Below are 11,662 nucleotides of genomic sequence, written 5' to 3'. Positions count from 1 at the left end.
TATATATATTTATACATATTTTTAAAAATTGCATTCTTCATTTTTTTGCTAAATATTAAATATAGATACTATAACAATAAGCATTTATTCTAGTGTTCCAGGTATAATTTGACTTTTACATTTTTATCAAACTGATGGATATAAAGTGGTATGACTGTATTGAATTACTGTTGCTTTAATTTGTATTTTCCTGAGTTGTAGGCAATTGAGCATCCTATCAGTTTTTCTATTTGGTAAATTAATTGATCATATTCTTGGCCTGTATTTTATTAAGTTGTTTATACTTTCTTTATTGATTTATAGTTCTTTAAATATTCTGTATACCAATCCTTTGTTAACAATATCTTCTCCCAGTCTGAAACTTGCCCTTTTATTTTGATTATAATAGTGTTCATTGATGAGATTTTAAAACCATAGCAAATATGTGTCACTGGCTAGACGGAAGTGCTTCTCCATCTCAGCCTCACTCCTTCAACAGAATATTGCCTGTTAACGTGGTGGGAAGGAAGAGAGAGCTTTGAAAGGGCTCTCACTGGCAAACACTAATCCTCCATCTTGGAAGCAGCACACATCATTGCTGCTCATAACCTACTGGCTGGAAGTAGTCACATGACTCCTCCCAACTCAAGGGGGCAGAAAAATCAATCATACTGTGGAATTTTAACATAGTCAAACATATCATTCTTTGATTTATAGGTTATGCATGTGTGTCTTTTTATAATTTATTTTATATCCTGAAATCATAAATATATTATCTTTTCAATTTTGGAATTTTTTCACATTTAGGTCATTAATCCATCTGGAATTGAGATTTTTATAAATGGACTGTGATAAGGTTATAATTTTATTTTATTTTCCAAATGGATAGTGTATTCCTAGTACCTTTTGTTGATTTGTCTATCCTTCTCTCACTGGTTTATAATGCAATTTTCATCTGGTATCTTTTTTTCCTTATAATCATAGGTCTGTTTCTAAATTTTCTATTCTGTTCCATTCATCCATTTGTTTATGCCTATGTCAATATCATACTTGTTAATCAGTAAAGCTTTACAATGTCTTGATATCTGAATACAAATGTGAAGATTAGCATGTAAAGCTAACACTAAAAAAAGTGATTATTTGTTGGAACTGTTGAATTTATAAAATCATTTAGAGAAAACTGAGAAGCTTTAAGATATCAAGTTTTTCTATTCATCAAACTTATTTATCTCTCCTTTTTGGTCTTTCCTCACATTCTTCAATAATTTTTAGAACTTCCTCTGCATTTTTTGAAAGATTTAGTCTTAGGTATCTCATGTTTTCAGTTGCCATTGTGGACTGTAATATTTTCCCTGGCCTTTTTATTCTGATTTAAATTAAAATGCTTCTAAAACTTTATTATTTAATATGATATTTGCTGAAGGCTTGAGAGATACCCTTTATCAGAATAGATTGTTTCCTTTGAGTCCCAGTTTCCTAAGAATTTATTTTATCATTAATGTCTTAGGGTGGTAGCAATAGAGATAAGAGAAGTAGGCAGATAAAGAATATATCTTGAAAGTAGGATTGATAGGACTTGCACATGGTTTGGAGGTAGGAGTCAAGGGAATGAAAGGAATCAGAAATTACTCCCAGCTTTTGGCAAGAGCAACTACTTGAAGGAGGGGAAGAGAAAACTAATAATTTCCTTTGGCACAAGTTAAATTTGAGAAATCTGACTGTTTAAAGCAGAGCCTCATCAGCATGTAGATGAGCTCCCCTGGGGGACATTCTGTATATGAAGAGGAGCAATGCACCTTGGAATATTTCAAATGTATGAGATTGAACAGGGGCTAGGGTATAGGTCAATGACAGACTACATGCTTGGCATGTACAAGGCCCTGGATTTGATCCCAAGCTCCCAGCTCCCTCCAAAAAAGAAATTTATCAGAGGCACAGGAGCCCAACAGAAGCCTCCCAGAGAGATATGTAGGAGGATGCAGTGAGACCAAGTAAATATCCTGCCATTTACTGAGGGGTAACTCTAAGAATATGTTTAGAAGAAGTTTGGGATCATGGTTGTGGATATGTACATTTGTCAAGCCCACAAACACCCAAGTATAGATGTGGAGTAGGTAGTTGGACATATGAGTGTAGAGTTCAGAAAAGTTTGTACTGGAGATATTAATTTGGGAATTATCAGTATTTTATTTGTTCTTTTTAGATATACATGACAGTAGAGTGCATTTTGACTTTATACATACATGGAGAATAACTTATTCTAATGAGGATCCCATTCTTGGGTTGTACATGATGTGGAGTTTCACTGGTCATGTATTCATATATGAACACAGTATTCATAGCCATGGTGTTCAGCATGGTGGTATGCGCTTATAGTCCCAAATACTTGGGAGGCTGAGAGGGAAGATCACTTTGAACTCAGGAGTTTAAGACTAACCCAGGCTATAACACAGTTAAACCCTGTCTCAAATAAATAAATAGATAGATATATTTTTTAAGACCACATGGTAGCATAAAAAGTGACACATGTCCAAGTCTTAGTCTAGGCCAGTTAAATCTCTAATTAGTAGAGATTTAACTCTCCAGCTGATTTTTTAAAACATTTACCTTTTGGTTATAGGTGGACACAATATCTTTATTTTACCTTTATGTGATGCTGAGGATAGAACCCAGTACTTCACCCATGCCAGGCAAGGACTCTACCTCTGAGCCACAACCCCAGCCCATCCAGCTGATTCTGATTTGCAATTGGAGCCAAGATCCATTGGTATAGATCAGTGCATCTCAAACTTTAATGCAAACTAATCATGAGGACTCCAAGGGAGGGCTTGTTAAAATGCAAATTCAGATTCAGTAAGTCTGGGGTAGGGTCCAAGAGTCTAAATTTCTTATGAACTCCCACCAGATGCTGACAATTTGGGAGCATATCCCACACTTAGAGTAGCAAGGGTATAGATAACAAGGTATAGATAAGCTATGAGGTCAGCAGAACTCACCAATGGAGTAGATGGAAACAGAAAAGGTGCAAGAAGAAGATAGTTATTGCTTTTCTTCATCAATGGCTGGGGACATGGAGCAAACACAAAGCAGGCAAATTATTAAATTTTATTTGTATTAGGACTTGGTTGAACAAATACATGGAAGGTTGAATGAAGAGCTAAAAAGAGGAACATTTATGCAAAGGGCAATTACAAATATATGATCTGGAATGGGCAAGGAGTATAGGATCAAAGAGTAGGCAGAGTGTGGATTTAAAGAAGAAAAGCTGAAAGAGAAAGAGTGTTGAAAAGACATGGGAGACTTGACATCATTTTTATCTGTGACATCAAAAATGAAAGCAATCAATATAAGTTGAGTGGAAGAAAAATATCATTGGTAGTAAGGAAGTCAAAGTTTGAAGAATGTTTCACAGCAGTGTTTAACTTTCCAGAATGATCATAATAGAAGAGAAGAGAGTGATCCATTTCTTTCTCAATGAATGAAAGATTACTAGGCATTCAGCAGATGATAACAATATTGAATACGGGGATGGTATGGCCTAGTGGCCTCCAGAGATTCTAATTCTGACCGAAAGGGGACAAAAGCATAAAAATTTTCTGAAAGGTGCCCAGGTTTAATGTGAAGCAGGATTAAAAATCAATATGTTAGAGTTAGGCTAGTAATCAGTGAAAAATAAAAGGAATATGGCCACTGAATAAATGAATACCTTCTGGAGCTGCTGGAGATTTTGACAGGAGATGGCTTAGAAATTTTAGTAAACTCAGAGAAATTGAGTAACTTCCTGAGGACACACAGCTAAGAAATGTTTGAGCTGGGATTCAAACCTTGATCTGTCTGTCTTCAAAGCTGGGACTGTCTTCACTTTGCCTTGTCACCTCGAAGGACAATGTTTTATCATCTGAGATATAAAGAGATATTTCATAAAGAAACTCTGTTAGACCCCAAATAGAAGTCTAATAGGCTACAATGGGAAGAAGCATTGTTTCTTTGGAATGATTCTGATATTTACTTCCATATTTACCATTTCTTATTCCTCTTGAACTTTGTTTCCCATCTTTGGTTGCCACCATCTCTTCAGGAAGCACAGGCACTACCTGAAAGGGAGCCAACGGTCCAGGTGCTGCCTATATGGATGCCAGCTGGCCTCAATGAGCCCCTCTCCCAAGTACTGTCCTTGAAGGCCTCCTTTCACTAGAGGGAAAAAATGCTGCTCTCAAAACCAAGCATTTTGTCTCCCCCTACTTCTGTCTCCTAGCATATATGCAGCTCTATATAATGAAAATTGAAATCATTTGTGTGCACACATAGGAACTGTTTATTCGCTGTTAGCTTTGAGGAATCAGTGGGGGTTTGATGCATTTAGAGAGGAGATCAACCCTGGGAGAGCATAATCTCATAAGTAGACAAAAAGGAAATTGAAGCTGAAAATATATCTCTCTATATCTAATGAAGAGGCCAGTATTAAATATTCTTCAACTCCAGTCCCCCTCCAGCTCAGAAAATGCTTTTAAGCCAAGGACATAGGACTGTGATGATTCTATGAAAGGGTCTTACCTTCTGTCTACCAAGAATGCTTTACTAGGTCTGCTTGAAGATTGTGAATTCTAGAAATACCACACCTTTCCCCTCAAGTCACCAAGTGGGATACCTTTCATCTTTAATAAAATGGATTCACTATTATTTTTTTAAATTGCTTTTATTTTTTTTTAATTTTTTATTGTTGGTTGTTCAAAACATTACAAATTTCTTGACATATCATATTCCACACTTTGATTCAAGTGGGTTATGACCTCCCACCTTCACCCCATACACAGATTGCAGAATCACATCAGTTACACATCCATTGATTTACATATTGCCATACTAGAAATTGCTTTTATTTTTAAATACATGACAGCAGAATGCATCACAATTCTTATGACACATATAGAACACAATTTTTCATATCTGTATATAAAGTATGTTCACATTAATTCATGTCTTCATACATGTATTTTAGATAATGATGTCCATCACATTCCACCACCCTTGCTTCTCAGAAGAGGATATTCAATCAATCAACAAATATATAAAAAATGTTCTCTAGTAATTACAGAAACCTAACCCCCTGCCCCGTCCCTTCCCTTCCCACCCCTCTTCCCTATCTAGAGTTCCTCTATTCCTCCCATGCTCTCCCTCCCTACCCCACTATGAGTCAGTCACCTTATATCAGAGAAAACATTCAGCATTTGGTTTTTTTGGGATTGGCTAACTTCACTTAGCATTATCTTCTCCAACTGCATCCATATGCCTGTAAATGCCATGATTTTATTCTCTTTTATTGCTGAGTAATATTCCATTGTGTATATATGCCACATTTTCTTTATCCATTCATCTACTGAAGGACATCTAGGTTGGTTGCACAGTTTAGCTATTGTGAATTGTGCTGCTATAAACATTGATGTGGCTGTGTCCCTGTGGTATGCTATTTTTAAGTCCTTTGGGTATAGACCAAGGAGAGGGATAGCTGGGTCAAATGGTGGTTCCATTCCCAGCTTTCCCAGGAATCTCCATACTGCTTTAGATATTGGCTGCACCAATTTGCAGTTCCATCAGCAATGTAAGACTGTACCTTTTTCCCCACATCCTCGCCAACACTTATTGTTGTTTGTCTTCATAATAGCTGCCATTCTGACTGGAGTGAGATGGTATCTTAGAGTAGTTTTGATTTGCTTTCTGTAATTACTAGAGAACATTTTTTATATATTTGTTGATTGATTGAATATCCTGTTCTGAGAAGTGTCTGTTCATGTCCTTGGCTCATTTATTAATTAGGAGCCTAATCCCTGAGTCTTTCTCTGGCTTCCCATATCAAAATGTAATCCTTTGCTCCCAAATGTACTGCCATCATTGCCATCTATTGTGATGTAATACAGCTGAGAGGACACTCACCAGATTTGAGCCAATGCAGGCACCATACACTTGACACTCCAGAACCTCTTCTCTTCACATACAGCTTGCCTCAGATACTTCATTATAGTGATAAGAAGCTGACTAATATAGTGTTCTTACATTTTTCTGAAGTGGCTTTACCCTCCCTCCTAATGCAGCTTATTTGATAATTTATAAAGCCTCTGCTTTCCAGAAGCTTCCTTTGTTCCCTCATCTCTTCTAGCCAAAACTACCTATTGACACCCACTCTTACAAAATCCAGAGCTCCATTTCCCAGAAACCAGAGACTTTCTACTTTTCTTTGGGGCACATCTTCCCACAAAGTGGGAATCCATTGCCATGAAGTCACCAGCAGTTGTTAGTGAATGTAGGCAGCTATTCACCTGGAGGAAGATAGCAAGGGAGACATTAGAGGGCATCACCCAAAACAGATCTGAATTAACACTTGCCACCAAGGTATAGAAATGTCAACCTTCTAGATACAAATTCATACCACCTGGGAAGTTGTTACCCTTCCAGTATTTTTTTTCTGAAAGAAGTGTCCTGCTAAATGAGCTCTCAAGAAATATTTAATCAACTCTGAGTTAGGCCAAATGAATAGCCTCCCACCTATCATTCCTTCTCCAAGATGGAAGTGGTGCCAGAGTTATAAAGGACCCATGGTTAGGCACTCAGCCTGCACACACAGGTGGGGAGCATGTCAGCCAGCCAGACTTGGGACAAACGACAGAGTGTCTGAGGCCCTCACTTCACTCATTCAACCTTCTACCTGACCCATGGGCTCTCCTTCCTCTCTGAACAGCAGCAGCCAGAAGAAGTAGATTTACCTTCCAAGAGTCTGCTCTCGGCCACAGGGGATAAAAAACTAGGCTAGCCAGACATTTATGCCAAAACAAGGCTTGGCAGGAAAGAAACCAGACACAGGCAGTGAGGAATTTAAATTCAAACTGAACATGGGTCTTGGTCCCTCTTTGAATATAAGCCCCTGCAGGCTTGGTTTCTTCAAGGGAAAAAAATCCCTTTTAAATCTGGTCCCTTTTCCCTATGAAAGAGATAATATTCAAACTACCTTCTATCTGTGAGGTAAAAGTCATCTTAAATGGTTCTTTCAAATCAGCCCCCACCTTCTTAGTCTTCCCTCTAGAGTATAAGTGCTTCCTAGTGTGTTTAGGTATCTGATCGAGGGAGGGCATCAAAAGCTATACTTCTTGGAAAGCCCTACTTAAGGCAATGGTAGTAAGGAGGGATAAGAACACTTGAGCTGTTATTTTCCATTTTCCCTCGTCTCCCCAAGCTCCATTCTCTGCCTTTTCCTACCAAGCTCTGTGCTAAAAGAGACTGACCTCAATGGACTGTAGCAAAATGCTTTTTGCTAGCTAGCATCTGCCTGGGTCTGGCTAATGGTGGACACATGCAGAAGATCAGAAAAAAAGGAAAAGAGTGAAATCTGAGTATTTATTCCCCTCTCTCCTTCACTACTGTGTGGAATTTGGGTAAAGACTGTATTTTGGTACCCAAAGCCACAACGTGTATCAGGCAGCCCTTCTCACACAGCTACAGCTCTTGATGGCTTCAGTAATATCGTTTCTTCCTCTTGCTCCTGCCATCATAGAGAAGATGATGGTTCCGCACTCTTTATATTCTTTTTTAGTTTTTTAAATTCTTTTTAGATATACATGACAGTAGAGTGTATTTTGACATATTATACATACATGGAGTATAACTTACTCTAATCAGGATCCCATTCTTGTGGTTGTGCCTGATGTGGAGTTTCACTGGTCGTGTATTCATATATGAACATAGGAAAGCTACGTCCAATTCATTCTGCTGTCTTTCCTATTCCCATTCCCCTTCCCTTTCCTTCAGTCCCCTTTGTCTAATCCAATGAACTTCTATTCTTCCCCTCCCCTCTTATTCTGTGTCAGCATCTGCATACTAAAGAGAACATTCAATCTTTGACTTTTGGGGACTGGCTTAGTTCATTTAGCATGATAGTCTCCAGATACATCCATTTACCACAAATGTTATAAAATCAATCTTTTTATGGCTGAGTAATATTCCATTGCACATTTATACCACATTTTCTTTATCCACTATTTGTCTCGTTTCTCACGACTAAAACACTTAGGGTCACTCTAAGTGAACTGGGCTGCATGAAATAATCACACAAGAGACAGAGATACCTGTTTCTTTGGGTCCTGTGATGGCTCCTCTGACCTTAAGGGTCGAGAGAGAGAGAGAGACAGAGAGAGAGAGAGAGAGTACATGCTGAACCTTTTTTTTATTAGGGAGAAGCCATTCAAATGAGGCAAGGGGTCAGGTTTCAGGGAATTGAATCTAGCCTTCTGATGTCTACTGTCAGCAGTTTGACTGACAACTAGGAAGGCTGCACCCAAAGGCAGAGGAAGAGAAGTGGACACACAAAGGAAGCTTCCGTGGAACATTCTATCCCAAACAGGGCAAAGGGGTAGGATTACAAAAGAATAGGTGAGTGTAGCTCAACCCCACCGGTGACATGCCTACACCTGAAGGCACGCCTTCTACTTCCTGGGCTGGGACAACACCCAAATCATCACAAAATGTAGTGATTGGTCAGAGCCTCTTGCTTCAGGACTGGAAGGCGTGGGTCATTCAGAGTGGTTCCCCACAACTATTCTTCGTCTTTCTAAGCCTAACCATTACTGGTAGGTTCCCTTAACCCCAAGCACACTACCATAAATCGTTCCTGCATTAAACTCATCTCAGCTAAACTCCTTGAATATACCATCTGTTTCTTGCCAGGAGTCTGATGTATGCACTCACTTCAACAAATTCTTTCCCTTAGAATTCCAGAAGCTTCCGTAGTCTGAGAAGAAAGATCACCTAGCCAAATTACCTTATCTAAAGAAAGTGATCTGCCCTTTCCCAAACATTTCACATATTCACCACATACTCTGCTCTCGTAAATCAAAGTTGCATTATTGTGTCTATGATATAAAAATTCATCTTGACTCAGTTCCAATTTATTTCAGCAATTCTTCGTCATGTTTCTTAGAGAAAGGAGATGCTATACACCCAATCACGTTGTTTCCCTTCCAGTGAGGTATGTTCAACTTGCCTTACCTTACTTAGTTCACTTCTAAGTGGGAGATAATACTTGACATGAATTCAATAACCACTTTCCTCCTTTGCACTATTCCTCTTGTATTCCCCATCTTGGTATAAGGTACCATGTACCAGAGATGTTATCCCAAAATCTTCACTTGCCCTCATTTGTGTTTGTCCTTTAGATATTAAATCCCGTGGAATTAACTTCCTGAAGGTAGGCTGAGTATCCCTTATCCAAAATGCTTGAGACCAAAAATGTTTCAGAATCTAAAGTTGTTTTTTCTTCAGATTTTGCAATATTTGCAGATATTATAGGTTGAACATCGTTTATCCAAAAATCCAAAATCTGAAGTGTTCTGAAACCTTCCAAGCATGGACATGACAATGGCATAGCTTTAGATTTTGGATCATTTTGGATTTTATACTTTCATATTAGGGATGCTCAGCCTGTATTTTCTTTCAAATTCATCCATCTACTCCAGCCCCGCAGTTAATACCTGAGTTGAGAATTTGATCCATTTACACCTAGATTATGAAAATATCTCCAGTCTCTCCCTATTCTCTTTAATTCTCATCACTGTAGCCAAACTGGTCTTTGGAAAAGCACAAACATGATCATATCACTTCTCTTTGTGTGGCCTTTTAGGATAAAATCTATACTCTTTGTCCTGGGAGTAGAAGGTTCTACAGAATCTGGCTACCGAGTCCCTTTTAAGCTTCAGCTTCTGTCACCTCCCCTTTCATACCTGATCATCATCTTCGTGGTGTCCCCATGCCTTTGCTTACACTGCTCCTTGTCCAGTGCACTTTTTACCTTTGCTCACTAACTCCCCGTATTTATCTCCTAGACTCATCCTAAGTATTGTCTTTTCTAGAAATCTTTCTCATGAATCCCCCAATGCTCAAGCTGGTTTTGTGGTCCCCCTGTGATTCTTTTCCCTCCCCTTCTCCACTTTTCTAGTTCACTACTGTTCGTTTTAAGGTGAGAATCTGTGTCTTCATCTTTTTAGCCTCTGTACTTTTGCATATAGTGAAATTCTCAAGAAATATTTCCTGACTCCATGAATAAGTGAATGAATGAACTGTGCCCGAGTACACTGTATTTGAATTTGCTGACTTACACAAGGACAATATAAGAATGCTGACTCCTTGGGGGATGGAATATAACTCAGGAAGCCAGTTTTTCCATTCCTCTCCCTTGAGATAGGGCTATACCCAAATCAAGCTGAAATGATTAAGAATAGAAACAGATGAGCTGGCCTCTTGAGTCACAGGCCCTCCCCAGTCCTTAAAACTGTAGTTATGGAATGATAGAGCTGGCCTGAATTAACTGGGGTTGGGGGAGAGGGTGAGACTAATTTTGCCCCCAGGAGACACCAAGTTCTTCTACACCATCAGTCAGCCTTGAGCACAGATGGGATAGAGGCCAGGGCTAAAAATAAATCAGCCCTAGGTGACATCAGGGCTGTGTTCTTTCATGTCTAACTTACCCCAGATGGAGGAGAGATCATTTGATGAGCAGTCATTGAAATAGGCAGAGAAACTTGTATCACGCTAGGAGTGATTACAGGGGCCAAATGCTACTGCGGATTTCCTAGTCAATTATAATGAACTCTGATAGAAATTTCAATAAGGATCCAGCAGAAACATCCTTGTCATCATCATTCTGAATTCATATTTATTGAGTGCCCAACGAATGTTAGTCTCTTCTCAGAACATTTGATGAACATCATTTCTGTATCTATAAGGGATTGGGGAATACTTGCCACTATATTTTAATGCCAATCACTTAAATAGAACACAAAATGAATTCCTATGAATATTCTAATGCATATATGCAGAAGGGGTCCCAGACTATATGCAAACATCGTTGATTAATGTTTTCACCACTGCAAGTTGCCTTCCCACCAAGCTTCCCCACAACTAGAAAGGAAAAAATACAGAAGGTATACATGTGAGAAAGTCAAAACAATTTGGGCAGCATTGTTCCAGAGATGTTTAACAGTGGCAAAAATATCAAGGAAAGGGCCATATAAATGGAGTGATATGAACCAGCCCTGTCCATCTCCTGGTCCCTCACTGTACAACTATTCTTACTCAGCCTTTAAGCTTTAAGGTAAGTGGAAGACAGGAGTTACAGAATTCTGAAGGACTGCTTGATTGTGCAATTACCTTTCAGGTGGAGAGCTTCTCCTTATTTTGCTTAAAGGAAAACTTTGGGACTTGGAGGTCTGTAAAATACCTTAGTTGGATTAATATTTGAGAAAATCATTGCTGTAGATGAGTTTTTTAAATAGCTACAGGCCAACTGGCTTATGGAAAAAAAAGAAAATGAATGTCAGGTGGGTTAAAAAAAACCATGCAAACACTAGCCTATATTACTGGCAGATGGGTGCCAACTGGCTTAGTCTTAGTACTTCTTTTCAGAGTTCCCTTCCCTTCCCTTTGCCACCCTCTCCAACCAGTCTTCTTTCAAAGCTCAAGGTTTTAGGCAATGGTCAAGCTCCATAGCATAAGAATTGGTGTTCCTCATGATGCTTTCCACCAACATGACTGGCTTGGGGTTTCTTCCAGCAAAGCAAGAGAGCCAGGTGCAAATCAACATGGCTGCAGCTGCTCCACCTCCAGCACAGTAATAGGCCCAGCCAAGGCGACAGGTACCTGT

General features: G+C 38.9%; 1 protein-coding gene across 2 annotated transcripts in view; it reads right to left on the bottom strand.

Moving 5' to 3' along the window:
• Window positions 1–7,876: 7,876 nt before the first annotated feature.
• Lhfpl1 (LHFPL tetraspan subfamily member 1) overlaps window positions 7,877–11,662 on the bottom strand; it is a 53,019-nt gene continuing 49,233 nt past the window's right edge. For both annotated transcript variants that reach the window (XM_048796858.1, XM_015497978.2), the window contains exon 4: window positions 7,877–11,658. In XM_048796858.1, the coding sequence (XP_048652815.1) occupies window positions 11,477–11,658 (182 nt within the window). In that variant the 3' untranslated portion in view covers window positions 7,877–11,476. The remainder of the gene's footprint in view (window positions 11,659–11,662) is intronic.

Source organism: Marmota marmota, unplaced genomic scaffold (genome assembly GCF_001458135.2).
Source record: "Marmota marmota marmota unplaced genomic scaffold, marMar, whole genome shotgun sequence".
Lineage (NCBI taxonomy): Eukaryota > Metazoa > Chordata > Mammalia > Rodentia > Sciuridae > Marmota > Marmota marmota.
Note: the sequence above shows the minus strand (reverse complement) of the source record. Positions and strands in the feature narration are given on the sequence as shown.